The following is a 20,741-nucleotide window of genomic DNA, read 5'->3' as shown; positions in this document are numbered from 1 at the left end:
ACCCTTGAAGGATATTTGGTCCTGTCCACAACATCCACGGAGACATTTGGTCCACTCCCAAAGGTCCTTGACATGTGAAAAGACCAGCCACTGAGCCATGAATGAGTTATCACCCAGTTTTTGATGGTCATACTCAAATACAGATGGCACCACCCTCACAAAGATACTACTAAAAGAATAACATCTGTATCAGTAATCTGTTCACATAGAATGAATAGAAAACCAATAATCAGATTGAGGTATATTCAAGCAACTGCTCACTGATTCAGAGTAACCCTGCGAAACTTCATGAAAAGGAAGAACAAGAATCAATGTGAAATCCAAGATTTCTCTTGACTTATAAGAAAAGTAACATCCATACAATGTGAATTAGGGTCAGTGTTTGCAGTCTTTAATGGATCTTGGACCTGTCTTCTCTCTGGATGTTTCAGACAGGATCAGATGTTCACTAATTCTCTGCACAGATCCTTGTAGGCAGATGAAGAGTGTACCTTGAGAGAATGATCAGAGAAGTAGGAGGAATACCCCTGGGGAGTTGTGTCATGGAAGCCAGGGGAGTTGAGGGGCTCAGGCAAAAAAGGAATGCTCAGGACTCTCAGATGCAAAGTGAACTCGGGGGGCAGCCTCATGAAGGGGCCTAGCAGCTCACAGGATCTGGACCCAGACTGCCATGAAGAGCTGTATGATTTGGGCAAGTTGCTTCACCTGACACTGTCTCAGTTTTCTCACCTATAAAATGGGACACGTTGGAGTGGTGTGTGAACAACACCTGGCAGATGGTAAATAGTAATGCCAGCTGGTGATGTAATTAGACAAGAAATCAAAATCGATTTTGAGAAAATGGTTGCTGATGTGTTGATGGTGACTTAGTGAGTACAGTTTGAGTGGGGTGGTGGTGAAAACAGACGACAGTGGGTTGAGCAGAATATGGGATAAAGTGAAGTTGGCAAACGTTGAGTAATCACTTGAGAAGCCTGGCCTGTATTGAAGGTGAGATAGAAAGGAGAGCCAGAGGGGCATACTTGGTCAGAGTGATCATTGGAAGGTTCCTATGGGAGGGGAGCGCTCTGCCCAGATTTTAGTGAAGGGGAATAAGCCATTCTGGGAGAAAGACTAAAGATAAAGAAGAGAAGGGAACCATGGTGAGGCAAAGTGCCGAGAAAGGAGAGCAGGGCATGGGCTGGAGGAGGGGACCCTCCTGGACCAGGAGCCTGTTGGAAAGAGGTGGAGGCACAAAGTTGAGGCAGTTCTCCGAGAGTGGCCTCAGTTTAACTAGTCTGTGAGCCAAGAGTGAGGGTGTGGCAGAACTGGGTAATGGCCACAGGTGAAGAAAGTCCATCTTAACTGCTAAATTGCGTACCCTCCCATTCATATGTTAAAGTCCTAACTCTCAAAACCTCAGAATGTGACTGTACTTGGAAATAGGGTCTTTAAAGAGGTAAGTTAAAATGAGGTCATTAGGGTGCATTCTAACCCAACATGACGAGTGTCCTTATAAGAAGATGTCAGGACAGTCACACACAGAGAGAAGACCATGTGAAGACATGAAGAAAATATGGCCACATGCCAGCGAAGGAGAGAGGCCTCAGAGCAAAATCTAACCTGCTGACACCTTGATCTGGTATTTCTAGCCTCCAGAACTGTGAGAAAATAAATTTCTGTTGTTTGAGCTACCTGGTCTGTAGTACTTCGTTATCACAGCCCCAGCAAATGAGTACAATCTGTACTGGGAGAAGCTAGTCAAGGAAGGCCAAGGGCTCATGGCAGTCCTTTGTTGCACCCCAGGTGAGGAGGAAAGGTGTATGTCTACTGTGGGAGCACCCTGCACAGTGGTGTGATTTTCTCCAGAAAGAGAGATGACTGGGACTGCCAGGAGTAAAAAGAGGGCCACCAAAGTACAGAGGAGAGTGGAGAACGCTGGTGCCACATGAGTGATGGCCATGGGGCTGTGACTGGGGACCCAAGGACTGAGCAGCCTGGGGCTTTATTTGGAGGTAAAGCTGATGGTTTCCCTGGAGACTCAAACCATCTCTCACTATTAGCACAGGGCTCTAACCGGCCCAGACAAACAGCTGTCCGCGTTGTTATAGATACCACCTATAATGACTGTCCAGTAAAACCTCTATTCCCCCACTTAAAGATATAGCAGTTATCAAGGTGCTTGAAAATTTTAATCAGCGAGACTCTGACTTTCTGAATTGAGGGGTCACTTATAGTCTGTGGAGAATTTGTAGAGGGAGGGCAAGCCCTGTTCCAGTTTACACAGGTGAGCAGAGAGGAGGAGAACTGCCAGCCCCTGGGTGCCCTGGAGGTTTCCGCGTGGGTCCCCCACCCTGTGGGTCCTGCTGCACAGTGGCTGCCCCCAGGCCACACATCATCTAATGCTTACTGTACCACCAGCAAGTACAGTATCTACTGTTTGATTCGGGGTATGAAAAGACAAGTGCTCCCCCCCCCATTATTCATGCCCTCAGAAACCATACATTAAGCACATCCTGTGTATCTGGAATTGTGCAGGTACAAAGATAAATCAGAAATGACCCTCACCCTTATGGAGCTGCCTATCGAGGGGCAAAAAAAGATGGATAGACCAGCAGACATAATAAAAAATGTCAGAAGTGATCAGTGTCTAATGAAAAGTATAGAGATATTTCTGTGGGAGTTCTAAGGAAGGCAGCATTAATTTGTGATGGGGAACCTGGAGAGTTTCAAAGGAAGGGGGTATCACCCTGAGCTTTTAAGGTACAAAGTAGTTGAGGAAACTCATATATAGAGACAGAAAGATAAGCACCCCTCCAAGACAGTGTGTGGTCTCTCCATAATCCAAAGAAGGCATGGGGAAGGGAGGTCAGGGAGAGCTTCTTGGAAGAGGTGAGTCTGAGGAGAAGAAGAAGAGGCCTTGTAGGGAAAGAGGGAACAAGGGAGAGTGTTAGCAGAGGCATGGAGCAGGGGCCATAAGGCCAGCGCAGGTCTTAACACGGAGATGCTGTCACTGTGGGGTGGTAGAGGATGCTGTGACCAGAAAGGTGTGTGGAAGCCAGACTGTAGAGGGCCTGATGCCATCCTAGAGATGTCCCTGGGACCAAGCCTTCAGACAACGGGAGGCCTGAAGGCTTTGAGTAAGTCAGTGGTCATATGACCTCCTCAGGTAATCCCGGCCACACTTATTAAGACTGAGCCAGAAAGTATTGCAGTGGGCAGAGCCAGGCCTGCCAGCCCCAGGGGAGGCATCTCTCCAGAGTGGACATAGGTAAGGGACAGGAACAGGAGAGGAACGTGGTGTGGAGGTGAGCACAAAGTCTAGAGGCTGCTGTTCCCCTGGCATCATCTAAGAGAACTGGGTAGAGGGTAAAGCTCTTGGCTCATGGGGAGAAAGTCCCAGTATAAATGTCAGAGCTTGTCAACTCCCTGGCATGTTGGAAACGTAGTTGGAAGAGTCATAGCATACAGACTCCCCATGGCTGAGAGGGGGCACATCCTGGCCTCAGACTGCATTTCCCCATCTCAACCCTGCCCTTGCTACAGCCCCAGATCTCACAGCCTCACCATGGCTGCTGGTCCACTCTTCTGTAGAATGGACCATGGGGGTGCAGATGTGCCAGATGATTTCTTCCTCATTAGGCAGTGGCTGGGAATTCTGAGCATCCTGGCCCAGGTGGACAACCAGTGCTGGGGGACACAGCATAAGCGAGGAGCATGGGCTGTACATTCAGTCCTGAGCACATTGCTCTCCTTCACCCATGAAACCCCTCACCAGGGCCTGCCAAACAGTAAGTGTGCTTGCTGCTTGATTATGCTCGCAGGAGACATGATCCTCTGGTGTTCTGAGAGTATCTGAGCCTGCACCTTGTCCTTGGTGTCCATGGGCCCAGAATCAAGGTTCCTATTGTCGTCTTAATTATTCTGTTCCCAATTTGTTTGATGCTGACCAGCCCTCTAGTTTTTGAGGCTATTCCCAGCCAGAAATTAACCATTATCTAAAGCCTAATGAGAAATGGAGCCCAGAATGCCACAGGGGTTGGGTGGAAGGAAGGGCAGGACTGTGGATCTTATGAGTTGGTGAACATCTGCCAAATAACTCTGAGTGCAGAGTCCTGCCTTGGACCCTGCAGGGAGGGTAGGAGGAAAGGGGGACCTCATACACCCCTTAATACAAAACTCCCATATTTCCTATCCCCAACCTGGCCATGATACTTCTGTCTCAAAGTGTGTCCAGTGAGGCTTTGAGTGACTGACGTCTTGCACATCTGAGTTTGTATTAGCCCATTGTCTTTGTCAGCTCAGGTTACCATAACAAAGTACCACAGATTGGGTGGAGTCAACAACAGACATTTATTTTTTATAGTTCTGGAGGCTGGAAGTCCAGGAGCAGGGTGCCAGCAGCGTTGGGGTGAGAGCCCACTTCCTGGATCGCAGACAGCCACTTTCTTGCTGTTTCTTTGCATGGGGGAGGAGTGGAAGAAAGAAAGAGAGAGAAAGAGAGAGAGAGAGACAGAGACAGAGAGACAGAGACAGAGAGACAGAGAGACAGAGACAGAGAGAGATCTGATGTCTTTTCTTAGAAGAGCACGACTGCTGTCAAATCAGGGCCCCACCGTTTTGACCTCATTTAACGTTAATAATATCTTAAAAGACCCTATCTCTGAATGTAGCCACATTGAGGGTTAGGACTTTGACATGAATTTAGGGAACATAATTCAGTCCACAGCACACATTTTGAATGTGTACTCTGCAAAAAGAAGGGAATGGATTGAACTGACAGGCTCTGGAACAGAACACTACATATATGTTGTCTCCTGTGGTGTAGGTATCGTTGTGTCCTCTGTGTACTGATGGGCAGAGCCAAGTTCAGTGTCACATTACAGCATGAAAACCCTGATCAAAACGTTCCTAAAGTCACTCCTCTCACCCTAGAAGCCCAAGTTCTCAGATTCCCAGGGGACATGGGAATTTTCTGAGAGATTATTTTATTAATTTATTTTGTTATAAGTGATTAATTAAATATTTAATAGAATGTAGACTGAAAATTTGGTAATAGTGAGGTCACATGGCCCAAAGAGAAAGATAGCTGCCCCCAGTCTGAAAATCTTATGGAGATTGGAGGGCATTCCCTGTGAGAATGTGCAGAGGGCCAGGGTCCAGCCTGTTGGTGTTTTGGAGTTGATTTGCCTTGGTGAGACTTCCTTTGTGGTGACTACAAGGCTCATGTGCCCCACTGCTATGAACTGAGTGTTTGTGTCTCCCCAGTATTCATATGATAAAACCCAAACCCCTGATATAATGATATTAGGAGGTAGGGCCTCTGGGAGGTGATTAGGTTTGGATGAGGTCGTGAAGGTGGGACCCCTATAATGGGGGATTTGTGCCCTTTTAAAAGTGACTAGAGAGATTGCTCTCCCTCTCTCTCTGCCACCTGAAGACACAGTGAAAAAACAGCCATTGCAAACCAAGAAGCAGGCCCTCATTGGAACCCAACCATGCCCTGATCTCAGACTCCCCAGCCTCCAGTACTGTGAGAAATAAAAGCCTTTTGTCTACGATCTTGCTGTAGCAGCTGAAGCTGACTAAGACACCTCTACCTAGTATGCCTCCTTTTTAGCAGCAAATCCCTGAGGAGACAATTAGAAGGAAGATGAGCAGCACTTAAGAGTTCAGAGTCTATGACCTGCGGTCACCTCCCTTCTCTACCTCTCACCAGCCCTGTGAATGAGGGCAGGTAGCTTGACCTCTCTGAATTCCATTTTCACATCTCCAAGTGAGGATGATACAGATGACACACTCATCTAAAAGAGCTGTTTGAGAGATTAAGTGAGATAGTGTCTGTGAAGCACTTACACTAACGTGGTTGTAGTCACTGAGTAAATGTGCACTATTAACATAAAGCTTGTACGCCATGAATCTAGTGCCTCTTTCACATGACTTGTGTGATGGCTCTGCCAATTCCTGGCATTTTATTTTTTAAATTTATCTTTCAATTATATTTGACATACAATATTATATTGTGTCAGGTGTACAACATAGTAGTTAGACATTTATATATACCTTATGAAGTGATCACTCCAGTGAGTCTAGTACCCATCTGACACCATATATAGTTACTACAATATTATTGACTAAAAACCACAATGAGCTACCATCTCACACCTCTCAGAATGCCAGCATCAATCAACAAACAACAAGTGTTGGTAAGGATGTGGGATAAAGGGAATCGTCGTGTATTCTTGGTGGGATTGTAAATTGATGCATCCACCATGGAAAACAGTTTGGAGGCTCCTCAAAAAGTTAAAAATAGAGCTGCCATATGACCCAGCAATTCCACTTCTGGGTATTTATCTAAAGAAATCCAAAAGACTCATTTGAAAAGATGCCTGCACTCCTATGTTCATTGCAGCGTTATTTACCACAGGCAAGGTATGGAAGCCACCTAAGTGTCCATTGATAGATAAATGGATAAAGAGGTGGTACATCTACACAGTGGAACATTACTCGGCTATGAAAAAGACTGAAATCTTGCCATCTGCAACAATACACATGGACCTAGAGTGTATTATGCTAAGTGAATTAAGTCAGACAGAGAAAGACAAATACCATATAATAACACTTATATGTGGAATCTAAAAAAACAAAATAAACAAATGAACAAAATAGGAACAAATTCAGAGATACAGAGAACAAACTGATGGTTGTAAGATGAGCGACGGGTTGTGGGATCGGTGAACAAGGTGAAAGGCGTTATGAAGTACACATTGCCAGTTATAAAAATAGTCATGAGGGTGTAAAGGACAGCATAGGGAATATAGGCAATTCCTGACATTTTACATGTCTGTTTTCTGTGCTCTAGGGCTAGGCTAATGGTCTCTATTATATACTTTTTAATTTATTGAGGTGGCAATTGTTAGTAAAATTACATAATTTCAGGTGTACAATTCTGTGTTACATCATCTATAAATCCCATTGTGTGTTCACCACCCAGAGTCAGTTCTCCTTCCATCACCATATATTTGATTCCCCTTACCCTCATCTCCCTCCCCCCACCCCCTTACCCTCTGGTAACCACTAAACTATTCTCTATGCCTATGAGTTTTTGTTTCTCATTTGTTTGTCTTGTTCTTTTGTTGTTTTTGGTTTATATACCACATATCAGTGAAATCATAGGATTCTCTGCTTTTTCTGCCTGACTTATTTCGCTTAACATTATACTCTCAAGATCCATCCATGTTGTCACAAATGTCCCTATATCATCTTTCCTTAATGCCGAATAGTATTCCATTGTGTATATATACCACAACTTCTTTATCCATTCATCTATCAAAGGACATTTTGGTTGTTTCCCTGTCTTGGCCACCGTAAACAAAGCTGCAATGAACATTGGAGTACACGTGTCTTTATAGAGAAATGTTTTCAGATTTTTTGGGTAGATACCCAGGAGAGCGATTGCTGGGTCATGTGGGAATTCTGTTCGTAATTTCTTGAGGAACCTCCACACTGCCTTCCATAGCGGCTGCACCAGTCTGCATTCCCACCAACAGTGTATGAGGGTTCCTTTTTCTCCACAGCCTATCCAACACTTGTTACTATTTGTCTTGTTGATGAAAGCCATTCTGACTGGGGTGAGGTGATATCTCATTGTGGTTTTTATTTGCATTTCTCGATTAGTGATGTTGAGCATTTTTTCATATGTCTATTTGCCATTTGTAAGTCCTCTTTGGAGAAATGTCTCTTCAGGTCCTCTGCCCATTTTTCAATTGGGTTGTTTGTTTTTTTGTTGTTGAGTTTCATGAGTTCCTTGTATATTTTGGGTATTAGCCCCTTATCAGAGGCACTGTTTGCAAAAATCTTCTCCCATTCAGTTGGTTGCCTCATTATTTTGTCAATAGTTTCTTTTGCTGTGCAGAAGCTTTTCAGTTTCATATAATCCCATTCGTTTATTTTAGTTTTTACTTCCATTGCCTTTGGAATCAAATTCATAAAATGCTCTTTGAACCCAAGGTCCATAAGTTTAGTACCTATGTTTTCTTCTATGCAGTTTATTGTATCAGGTCCTATGCTTAAGTCTTTGATCCATTTTGAATTAATTTTGGTACATGGTGACAGATAGCAGTCTAGTTTCATTCTTTTGCACGTAGCTATCCAATTCTGCCAGCACCATTTATTGAAGAGGCTGTCTTTCCTCCATTGTATGTTTTTAGCTTCTTTGTCAAAAATTCTCTGTCCATATTTATGTGGTTTTATTTCTGGGTTCTCATTTCTATTCCATTGGTCTATGTGTCTGTTTTTCCACCAATACCAAGCTGTTTTGATTATTGTAGCCCTGTAGTACAAGCAAAAATCAGGGAGTGTGATACCTCCAGTATTGTTCTTTTTTTTAATATTGCTTTGGCTATTCGGGGTCTTTTGTGATTCCAAACAAATCTGATGATTTTTGTTCTATTTCTTTAAAAAATGCCATTGGGATTTTGATGGGGATTGCATTGAATCTGTATATTGCTTTGGGTAATATGGCCATTTTAACTATGTTGATTCTTCCAATCCATGAGCACGAATGTCTTTCCATTTTTTTGTGTCTTCTTCAATTTCTTTCAAAATGTCTTATAGTTTTCAGCATATAGGTCCTTCACATCCTTGGTTAAGTTTATTCCTAGGTATTTTATTCTTTTTGCTGCAATTGCAAAGGGAATTGTTTTTTGTATTTCTTTTTGTGAGATTTCATTGTTAGTATATAGGAATGCAATGGACTTTCGTACGTTGATTTTGTAGCCAGCAACTTTACCGTATTCGTTGATTGTTTCTAATAGCTTTTTGGTGGAGTCTTTAGGGTTTTCTATGTATAGCATCATGTCATCTGCAAAGAGTGATAATTTAACTTCTTCATTCCCCATTTGGATGCCTTTTATTTCTTTCTAAGACAGTTCTCATGATGGCTGGCTGGAGGGGCTGCGGGAGCTGCCTGGAAGAGGAAGGTTGCAGTGGTGGGAAATTGGAGAAGGAGGAGGGAAAATGGTAGAGGATACCAACACTCTCCATGTGGTTGCCTGCCCACAGCTGCTATCTTGGATGACCCCATGGAGTGCAGCAGAGGGGAGCGGCTCTCCATCACCCTGGCTAAGAACCACATCAACCGCGCTCCTGAGAGGCTGGGCAAGGCCAAGGTCGAAGTGGACATCTTTGAGCTTCTCAGAGACAGCGAGTACGAGACTGCAGAAACCAGTACGTAGAATGGGCATGGCTGCCTTCTGCTTCCCTTGTTGTTAGAGGAGGCACTGGTGTGAGCTGCACCCATCACCAGGCCTATGATTTAGATATTCCTAAGGGAGGGAGAGAAACATACACCAGGAAACCCTAGAGAGCTTAGTCTGAATGAGATTCCCAGGTTTTGTTGCAAATCATGGGTGGAATAGAATTAAGACAGGATATTCATTCATTCATTTATTCATTCATTCATTCATTGACCCATTCATTCATTCCTTCATATGTTAAATCATTCATCCTCCTGGTCACAAATTTCTGAAAGAAACCTTGTGTGTGATTAAGCAGAGAGATACAGCCAGCACAAAGATAGCTTAGTCGTTGCACATGTGACGGCCTGTCTTGCTTTCTTGTGCTGAGGGTAGCGCTGTGGGAAGAAACTGGGACATGGGACAAAGTTTGAATACTCACTCTGTGGGTTACCTTGGACAAGTCACTTATGTTATTTAACTTCAGTTTCTTTATCTGTAAAATGGAAATGCTAGGATCTACTCTGCAAATTTTGCAAATTGTGAGATGTAAAGGAATTAAAATATAGGAAAGTTTTCTCTGAGTTGCAGTGCTTTACAAACGTACATAGTATGTCACTCAAGTCACACATATGGAGCGCCCACTATGTGCCGGGCACTGCATTTAATTCTCCCAACAACCCGAGTGTTAAGTATTTTTATTCCCACTTTACAAGAGAAGCTGAAGCTAAAAGACATTAGATAACTTGCTTAACCACAGAGCTAGTCAATGGCTGAGAGTTCTGGACCCTAGATTCACATCACCACCCTGCAAAGCCCAGTGCACCATCCATTACGCCTCCCTCGGAATTCTTTGGCATGTTGCTGGTATTAACCTTGATGACTTTCCATGGTATTAACCTTGATGAGCTTCCAAGTTAGTGGGCTGGTAGCTTTCAGCTAAGCTGAAAATGAACAGTTCCAGTTGAGAGGAAAGGGAAAGAACCCCTCAGCCCAGAGAGATGATAGCATCTATTCCCTAAGACTTTGGAGTGCCTATCACCTCCCTTTCGAGCCCTTTTCTACCTTTAACAACACTCAGTGGCAAAAACAAGCAAAACAAAAGAGCCTCTTGCTCAAGTACAGAGGGTGCCAAAAAATGTATACACATTTTAAGAAAGGAAAAAACTGTATTAAAATTGCAATACTCAATGTATACCAATAACAAAAGATGAATACAAGTCACATTTGAGTTCTGCAATTACAAGAGATGCTCAAAGTGGTTACCATCAGCATCCAGACCCTCCTACGGTGAACTACTGCTTCAGTAATGTTGACCAAAGTGTCCACTTGTATCGCTGTGCATGCCGTTTCAATTTCTTGATACGAGAAGGCACCATGTGTCTCCAACCTATCACGAATGCGTGCAGTTGTTAGGTGTGTTGGAGGTCCTGCTGCACACTGACGCCTCCATTGTCGTTGTACTTCCACAACGTTCTCGAATTTCAAACACCACTTCAAAATCATCTTGTGCTCCTCACATGACAATCGTGCTTCTGCCATTTTCTTTGACTGTCCTGCCTTTTGCAGGTGATGCTAGCATTCATTTGAGTAATGCCATCTTTTGAGCGAACGTCACATTACACATTGCTACAGTAATTTCAATTCAATTTTGAAAAGTAATACATAGATAACATCTATTAAAATGTGCATGTGTTTTTTTGGCACCCCCAGTGTGTCTGTTAGGCATCTGGTCTTTTACGTATGGATCCAGCCATGCTCTAATTAGTCTATTAGTATTGTAAGAGAAGAAACACATTCACATTGGCCCACACATAATAGGTAGGATGTCCAGAGAGGGCAGGAAAGGAATGTGGCAGTGGCCCTCTCTCTTGGTCTCAGCTTCTTTAATGCTCTTATGGTATCAGATCCATGCTCTTCCCTCTCTGCTAGTTTGGCTTATTCATCATGCACCTGTCCCATAGTAGCCAGCCAGATCCAATTTACTCTTTGTTTATTCATTCAGGAAACTTTCATGGAGCATTTACTCTGTTTCAGGCATGATTCAGGATACCATGTCTGGGAACGATGTGGCAAACCAGACAGGCACGGTCCCTGGCCTCACGTGGCTTTAGTCTCCAGTGTGCGTGTCCGTGGCAGCTTCCCTCAGTGCCTCTTGGCTTGGATTGCCAAGGTAGAGGATCTGATTGGTCCAACTGATCTTGCAGGAGCTGTTCTCAACATGTCACAGGTGTTGGTTGGACAGTCTAACAACTATCCTTAGGGAGAGTATCCATCTCTAGAGACTGAGGATGGGTTCTTACCATACAAACAGGGCTGTTGGGGCTAGCAGGATCTATGGACACATTCCTCCAGAAGAGGGCTTGGGGGAACAGGTACCTGAAATAGTCATTCATTTATTCACTTGGTCAGTCAATAAATATTTAATGAGGGTCTCTTGTACACTTTTCTAGGCAATGGGGATTCAGCAGGGAACAGATAGAAATCCTAGTTGTCACCGAGATTAAATTCTAATACAATGAATGGAAGATTTAATTTTCTCAGGATCTTTCAAATGAAATCCGAAATATCAGTAATAACTTTTCATGAATCTCCTAGTCCAGTCTGTAATGTTTCTCCAGGAGGGCAGGTCTCAGACAAGGGTCTGGATTTCTAAATAGTTGGGTAGTCTATACTTTGGAAAACAAGCTACTTCTTCCTTTTCTTTGGTGCTTCTGGGCTTCGTTGGCAGAACAGATTGCCCATTGCTGACGGGGGATCATTAGCAGATGTAAATTTTGTCTTCCATGACATGTGCAGCCTGGCTCAGTAGAGTCAGTACATCTAAAATATTAAGCCAGATGAATCAGGGGAGAGAAGAAACCGATATCTCTATTCCACATTGCAGAGCTTTGGGGCATCTTTCTAATGACCGTCTTTTAGGTATCAAATATTTTATTAGCAGGTGGCCTTTGGTCCAGCTTTTACATCTCAGTGCATTTGAGTCATGATTAGCATTTGTCAGAAAAGAGCACTTCTGGATCTTTTTACCGCAAAGGCGTTTCATCTGAAGCCAGAGCTGCTCCCCCACAAAGGATTTTAAACACCACCCAGATAGTTCATAGAAAGGTTCAGCCCAGCTCTTTCCCTCCCAAAGAAAGGGGGAGGGTGGGTGGTGGGTTAGTGCTACTAGCTGAAGCTGGTGGGGGTAGGGAGTGGACTTCAGTGGCAGTGTTGGGGGAGGAAATAAGAGGGAGACACGATGGCTGGATGAAGAAGGAACTTCAGTTCTGTGATGTCTACTTTGCGGAGAATGTGTGGTAAGGAAGGAGAACTGACTCTGGGTGGTGAACACACAATGGGATTTATAGATGATGTAATACAGAATTGTCCACCTGAAATCTATGTAAATTCACTAACAATTGTCACCCCAATAAATTTAATTTAAAAAAAAAAGTAGAAACAAACAAAAAAAGTAGGAGTCTGGATTTTAGAATCAGATTGACCTGTTTAAATCCTGGGTCTACTATTTACTAGCTGTGTGACTATGGATGGGGATATCACCTCCTCAGGCAAATGACGTGAGACGGTATAGGTGAGGTGCTCAGCACCATGCACATAACAGGTGTTCAGTAAGTGGCAGCTATGGATTCTGTTGTTGGCTTTACTCTCTATCCTCACCTTGAAGCAGGCTTCCTCCCATCTCCTACTATCATGTCCTTCCCTCGTCTGTTTCAAAGTTCAGCCATCCTTATCTGGCAGCACCATTTATCTCCTGGCTCCTCTAAAATAGCCTGTCTTAATGTCAGCATGCCTCATGGGGCCTCCTTTGTAATTGGATATTCCCCTTCTCTTTCCAGCTTTCTGGGCTTGATACATCTGACAGCTTTGAGCCTTTGGAAGTTGTGGAGGGCCATCCAAAGCCAGCTACTGCCAAATGTCATAGGCTTTGTCTTCCCTGGGCTGGTGGCCCAGGGCTAATTTGCTTTGTTAACTTAAAACTATTTTAATGCCTCTGGGGCCCCGAACAACATCCTTAACCTCATACCTGTCACCCTGTGACTAGGGACTCTGCTTCAGGATGAAAGAGATCCTACTGAAGCTGTTCTTGGTTATGGAAAGTGAAGGCTCTGACCTAAGTTGGGGCAGTGGCTATCCTACAATGCATAATAGTGCCCGCTTTCAGCAACAGGTGAGTTTCAAAAATCTCTGCACAAATCACTTAATGAACCATATTCGGAGAGGGCATGTCAGTCAAGGGGAGTAATGACAATTTCATAATCAAAGATTCTAAAGTGTAAAGAAACTAAAGATGTTGGAGTTTAACTTTCTCATTTGATGGTTAAATATGAGATGGGACGCATCACATGGGAGCATTAATTAATAACAAACCTGGAAAGTGTGAAGATACGGTGGAAAATTGCTCCTGCTTCTAGCTGGTTCACTTAGATTTTCATAGAGAGGTTTTATATAAAGTGAGTGTCCCTCATAAATCTTCCTCACATTCACATCTGATTCCTTCCACCTCTGCCCCTGGGTGAACATCCTTGCCTTAGGCTTCTTGATGTTTGACTCCCCCACTTCCTCAGATCGGAAGTAAAAGGATGGACAAGACCCTTTAGGTCATATCCCCTCCTGCCTGGCCCTTCTCTCCTTTCCTTCCCCCTATATCCATCTCATATCTTAGCTCCATTTCGGCCCTTTTTGTGCAGAGAGCTCCCACAGGCCTTCCCCTCTGTTCCAATAGATCTAATGTGTTAGAGCTTACCTGAGCACCCGTCCCCTTATCACTCCCACACCTGGAGGCACCCTCCCTGCTGCCATAGCCAGTTTGAGGATTTATTTACTGCAGAACTAGAAGCAGAGGCATCCGTGTCAACCCCCCACCTCTGCCTTGGGTTGTCTCTGTGAGGCCAGCCGTGCTATCAGACATCCACACTGTTACCCCTGGAAACCCAGAGGCGCCCTGGTATCTGAGCCCCAGTGGGCCTGGAGAGGGGCAAGGTGTGCCACGCTCCAGCCCTGTGACTGTTCTTGCACAAGCTCCTGAGCTTCTCGCAGGCTCCGAGGGCATGACCTCTGGTGACTCAGAGCTGTGTCTAGTGAGAGCTAGCTTCTTTCAGTCAGTTCAGCAGAGTGAATCCAAGTCAGCCTAGGGGAATAAAAGAGATAAAACAGAAGAGAAAGGCAGAGGAATAGTAACGAGTTATTCAACAAACATTCTTCGCTCCCTTTCTCTCAGTTACCCACATAACATGCATAATATGGACTCAGAAATGCATTGAATTACAGTGCTTAGAAATCTTATCTGGTCCAACCTCCGCATTTTACAGATAGGGAAACTGAGTCTCATGATCTTTTCAGAAGGCAGTTAAAACCACACATCTGAAAAGTGACATAAACTTCAGTAGCTCTGCTGTGGGCTTGCCAGTGAGTGCGTCAGACAAGGGCAGGGGGAGGTCAGAACTAGGTCATAGATGTAGCTAGACCAGACCTTGACGTGTTGGATAGGTAACAAGAAGGGAACAGGGAATTCATGCAGAAGGCATAATAGCCTGAGCAAAGGCTTGAGGCAGGGGGGAAGAAAAGGAGTACCTGGGGGCACAGTGACAGATGGGCATGGCTAAAACGGAGTTTCTGTGGGGGCGGTGGGGGCGGTGGAGACGGCCAAGGTGGAAGAGTCCTATAGAAGAACAGTCAGCACTCAGGTGCTGAAGTCAAACACACCAGGACCCTAACCCTGCCTCTACCAGCACCATGGGCTTTTCTCCTGTGCCTCAGATTCCTCTTCTGTAAAACAAGAACAGCAAGAGTTCTCGTTTCATGAGGTTGTGGTAAGGATTAAATGAGATGATACACTTAAAAGACTCAGAGCAGTGCCCGGCAGTAGGGTGAACTGGAGTAAATGTTACGTTGTAGTAGTAGTGGTACTACAATTAGTATATTCACTCCTCCCTCACTAGGTGATTGTGAGGACTCCTGTCTCTCAGCCCGGTCCTGCACAGGGAAAACCCCTGGCAAGGTGGTTTGGGAGCAGGCCGAGGGCTTTGAATGATATGCTGTTGGTGACGTCCGAGGGTGTGATGTTGCAGTGACCTGACACTACCACACTCACACCGTCCCCTCTTGGCCCAGAGGCAAGGCCAACCCATTCAGCCTATTGTCCACTCATGGAGAGCTGACAATGGAATGCCCTCCTGCAGGCTTAGGCGCAGGGAGGAAAGGGTTCTTTGGCATTGTTTGCTCTGCTTGGGGGCAATTAGGGCTTCACGTGGTGCTTACTATGCAGCATAACCAGGCACAAAGGGAGAAGTTGCCCCGACCACAGCCTGCCCCTTCCACCTCCCCTCCTCCTCCCCCCGCCCCCCCACACACACATTCACACACTCCTCTCAGGCTTCAGCACCCTGAAGTGTTTTGATGTGAAGGACTCTGAGTTCTCCCAGCCCCTCTGCTTCACTTAATTGTCGGCTCCTGGTGACGGGGATTGTTTACCACAAGGGCTCAGAGAGCAGCTGAGTGACTCATCTAGTGGCATGCTGAGAGTTACTAGGAGACTGAGCTTCCATGACCCATCCCAGGGAGTGGCCTCTTTCCTCGAGGGCCTCCAGTCAGTGGTCCCTGCGATTAACCTCTTTGGACCATCAGCATCACAGCCAGACCCTTCCCTTCACTGTGAAGACTCAGAGAAGTTGTAAGTTCCCATGAGTCCTTCTTGTGTAGCCCAGGTTTCTAAAGAGATATGGAACTCAGGCCGGAGCTAACATCTTGAGGGGAACAAGTCCCCCTTTGTATAACACCCCATCATGGTCTTTTATTCTAGCAGCTGCTCAGACAGTTGCCTTCCAACTCCTCTGCTGACTGGGAAACTTTGTTGCCATGGCAATGTCATTTTTGTCTCCTGGTTTCTTCCATGCTCCCTGGGAGGCAGAGGTAAAGTGCATCTCCCTCCCCTCCCATCCTTCCCACAAACTGCTCAGAGCCCTCACAGAGACTGCCAGGGCCTGCAGAATCAGGGTCCCGGAGGTCCTTTATAAATGATTTTGATTTCTTTTGAGCGGGGCATTCTTCATAGGGAATGAAAGAGCAATTCCCAGATCCCAGCAAATCCCCAGGCCATGGCTGCTGGGAAGATGATAATTCAATTTCCTGGACTCATTTTGGATCATTTCAATTCAGTTGAGCAAGGAGCTGTTGAGCAATTGCTTTTTGCCAGGACTGAATACATGTGACAGCTGCCTCAAGGAGTTCCCGATCCCGTGACGGAGGTGGGAGCTGGGCATTCGGAACAGCAGGCACACGTTCACCAAACCCTTGAGGCCAGAGATGTTTAGCATACAGAACTTTCATTATATTGGTGCCAGATGTATCTCCAAGTTCAAGCCCAGCTCTACCGTATTACCTATGTAATCTTGAACAAGTTACTGAAATTTTCTAAGCCCCAATTTCCTAAAGATGGGGATAATAATGAATCTTCTTCCAACAAGTATGAAGATCAAATCAGATTATGTATGTCAAGTATATAGTAAATATGATATAGTGGGTGTGAGAATGAGAGTTGCATAGCATGTCAGCACCATTCTAGGCATTTTGGATGTACTAACTCCCTTTCATTCTCACAACAGCCCTACGAGAGAGGTGCTGTTAGCATTTCAATTCTAGAGATGAGGAAGCAGACCTAGAGAGGTTTAGGAACTTGCTCCATATCTCATGGGTAGTAAATGACAGAGCCAGTTAAGCCATTGGCTTAATGACTTAAACCCATTAAGTCACTGGGTTTAAGACTCAATGACAAACCCAGACAGGCTTGCCTCCTAGTCCATGCTCTTAATGACTGCTTTCTGCCTCTCTGCCGTTGACATATTGAGTGAGTGATAACAGAGGGAAGTCCCGGTGGTGACACCCAGCAGGTGGTTGGAACTGATTTTGTAACCCAGGACATAGGTCAGAGTGTAGGATCACCTGGGCAAAGATAAGGGTGCAGACCATAGGCAAGGGTGAGATTGCCAGGGAGAGTGAAACATAGATAAAATCTGAATTTGGCAGGTGGAAGAAGGAAAAGGAGTCAGCAAAGAAAGTGAAAAAGAGTGGTCAAAGAAGTGGATAAAATTAGGATTGGAAGGTGTTATGAAATTATAAAGAACAATGTAATCAACAGCATTTGATGCTGCAAAAAGAGAGTAGGATGAGAACTGATTAGAGGTCATCGATGACCTTGGGAAAGCAGATTCCATAGAACAAGATGGAGTGGGAACCTCAACTGAAAGGGGTTGAGAAGAGATGGACCGAAGTGGCAGCAAGGAGTAGTGCAGACGAAACGGGCGGCTGTGGAAGAGCAGAATGAACACTGGATGGGCCAACAGACTTGGACTCCAGTGCTGGCTCTGACCTTTGTTAGACGTGTGACTTTAAGGGAGTCTCTGAACGTCTCTAGGATGCTGTTTTCTAATTGGTAAGATCAGAGCTAAAACTCACCCGTGAAGCTGCTGTAGGAATTTGACGGCTGATGAACTTAGAGCAACTAGTAGGGATAAATTAAGCTGGCAGAGATCACATGAGATAACTTACATGGAAATAGCTTGAACATTCTTCGAAGGTAAAGCCTGGTCATGCCACTGGGATGACACATAGTACTGATGGGTGGCCTTCAGACACCACTGTCCCCAGCCTCTTGGTCAGCTGAGACCTGTGATATTGTAGGATCGCTGCCTGGGCTGCAGGCTGAGAGACGATCTTGCAGACTTGTCCTTCATGGGGTGAGCTGCAATGCAGTTATGCTCCTCCCCACTACCTGCACCTCCTCAGGGCCATCACTTGGCTGTGTGGCCAATATTAGGACTCTGTCCTAGAAGGAAGAGCACCCAGGCTGCAGGTGTGGCTTTACAGCTGACTCAGCAAGGAACCTTGGATTTTTCCCTGAACCTGTTTACTGGCTTGGGAAATGGCTCTGCCTGCCTCTGATGTGAGTTGGAGGAAAATATGCCCAGAATCCAGCTCTGAGTTTTACAGAGAAGGATATCTTGTAATGTGAAGGAGAACCTCGGTGCATATTCTGAGGGGTGGCTCCTTGGTTCTACTATCACAGAAGCAAGAGAATTATCTGAGAACTGTCTCATGTTCTCTCTCCATCTAGTTCCTCTTTTATATCCTGTCCTCCCTCTTCTGACTGCATGTCCCATCCATCCACTCATTCACTCAGTGAATATGAACTGGGCACCTACTAGTGCTAGAAAACATTGTGATGGACACCAAAGAAATGAAAAGTAAGGATTTGGAGACAGTATGGTTCAGCACCTGCCCTCAAGGGGTTTGAAATCTAGTGAGAGGAGAAAGACACCTAACAACAAACTGAAATAGACCCACAAGTGCCTTAGAATAGAGGGACAAACCAAGGGCCTTGGGAGCTCTGGAGAGGATCCTCAGGAAGGTATAAAGAGAAGGCAGTGTTTGAGGTACTCCTTGACAGGTGAGTGACTGTCTATAGTAGAGGAGGGATGGTCACCTTCCCCTCGGGGAGGCACAAGGTCATGCAACATGTTGGTTAGTCAAGAAAGTACCTGATACACTCAGGGAAGTAAGTGCTCCAGGCTAGGCTCAGGGCGAAGTAAATGGAGGGTGGCCTTGAGACTTGAGACCCCTTTCTGCCTCTCATTCTCTATCTCTGCCTCTTATTTTCTCTTTCTTCTTCTCTCTGTCCTGTTCCCTTTAACTTTAGCTAAGTCAGCTTTCTTCTCTATGCCTGCATCACTTTCACCTCCCTTCGTCTCTCTGCTTGTCTGTCTCTCTTCCTCCCCAGACCGTCTTTATATTGGGGGAGACTAACAGGTTGCATGCTGGGTGACCATTCTGAGAGCCGGGTCCTCCATCCTTGCAGCAACCATGCATGGGCTCCCAACACCTAAACTGCAGGCCAGGCCTGGGATGGACTCTGCAGGTCTCCACCATTAGCTTGTGTCTTTCAGTGACAGCCCAGATAATATTTGTTGTGGCCATATGTTGTCATAACCTGGGTCATTTCCTCATTTGACAGCATCCATAAAATCCAATAAAACTGTCCTAGACCTCAGTAGTCCAGGCTAGGGGAGGTACTAGCTTTGGAAGTTTGGGAGAGGGGACGGGGGCCACAGTGGGCAGAGGCCAGGGGAAGCGGGTAAAGTTGAAGGACCCAGAGGCCAAAGCCCAGGCAGGGTAGATGGCCTGCATCCCACCTGATGAGTGCCTTGTTTCTCTTCCTGCTTTGCCCCTGCTGCTGGCTGCAGTATGCCAGATCCTCCCCAAGGGGGTGGTCGCTGTCCTGGGACCATCCTCCAGCCCAGCATCCAGCTCCATCATCAGCAACATCTGTGGGGAGAAGGAGGTGAGTGCCTGGCTGGGGGACTATCTGCAGGCTGGAAGCCTGTGCCCAAAGATGTCATAGATTCTGAAGGGCTGGAAGAGCGCATTAAGGCCTGGTTGGTGTCATTAATGACATGAACATCAGTACAAATCAAAGAAGTGGTCCTTCGCTGGGCATTTACTTTTTTCAAGTGGTTTGGATGGAGGAGACTCAGAGAAGTTTCACAACAGGATTTTCAAGCTGAAAACTTTTGAGTCATAGGGTCGTGTGTTGGGGGTGGGGGTAGGGGGTGGGCGGGACTTGCTGGCAGTGGGCAGAGGATGAGGCTGGGGTCGGTGATGGTCTGGGAGAGGCCAAGAGGATAAAAGGCTGAGCTGTATGTCTCACCTCCAAGGTTATCGGTGTAGATATTGGGGTCCTGGGGAAGAAGGCCTTTGGGGGAAGGCGTTGCTACATTTGATTGGTAAATCAGAATAAAATGTGAAAATGTCTGCTTTAACACTTCTCTAGAAAAGAGATTTTTCATTTTGCTTTTTTCCTCATTCACCAATTCCAGCGTTTCCTTCTCTAGTCCGTAAATTCTCCCTCAGGTGTCATCTCAAACTGGCATCTCTCTAGCTTGAGTGTTGAGTCCATTTCCTTTAGCTGTAGTTCCATGGGAGATAAAGATAATCAGGTTAAGTTTCTGAGTAATAACCTATTCTACCAACTCTCTCCCTCCTTCTCCCCTAGAGAAAACAAACTAGAAAGTTCTGAGGGGCTGTCTATTGCTGGAATCTATCCTAGTCCTTTTTGGAATCAATCACTGCCTTTCCTTCAAGTATATCCCCAGGAAACAGTGGCAAAGTGATCCCTTATCGTCTCTCTGTCCCCAAGGGCCTTCTTAGCCAGGTCCTTCAGGAGCAGACGGAGCTTGGTGGTGAGCAGGGGTACTAGGCCAGGAGCTAGGGAGGGGCAGAGAGGAGGGACAGGAAATGGGGAGTGTCACCTGTGTTAGGGTCCTGGAGGATCAGCCTTCCAGAGACTTCAGCCTTGGGAAGATCTGGTTCTTAGAAACCAAACAGGACACTCACTGCAGGACAGACACCTCCTTAGCCAGCTGCCCCTGTAGAGGCAGCAGAGTAGCAGACAGGCCTCTGCCTATCCCAAGCCCTCTGGAACCTACTCCTTTGATGTCATCACTTCCCTTATGATCAGAGGGCTGGGTGTGT

General features: G+C 45.6%; 1 protein-coding gene across 7 annotated transcripts in view; it reads left to right on the top strand.

The window, feature by feature from the left end:
• Nucleotides 1–20,741, top strand: part of GRIK4 (glutamate ionotropic receptor kainate type subunit 4) — a 463,707-nt gene that overhangs the window by 218,593 nt on the left and 224,373 nt on the right. For 6 of the 7 annotated variants that reach the window (XR_013992485.1, XM_081037048.1, XM_081037046.1 and 3 more), the window contains exons 2-3: nt 9,043–9,207; nt 19,454–19,551. Coding sequence is in view for 6 of the 7 variants with exons in the window: in XM_081037048.1 (XP_080893174.1) it covers nt 9,043–9,207; nt 19,454–19,551 (263 nt within the window). In the remaining variant the exon portion in view is untranslated. The remainder of the gene's footprint in view (nt 1–9,042; nt 9,208–19,453; nt 19,552–20,741) is intronic. The other variant, XM_081037049.1, reaches the window with a different exon arrangement.

This window comes from Rhinolophus hipposideros (assembly GCF_964194185.1).
Source record: "Rhinolophus hipposideros genome assembly, chromosome: 24".
Taxonomy (NCBI): Eukaryota; Metazoa; Chordata; class Mammalia; order Chiroptera; family Rhinolophidae; genus Rhinolophus; species Rhinolophus hipposideros.
Note: the sequence above shows the minus strand (reverse complement) of the source record. Positions and strands in the feature narration are given on the sequence as shown.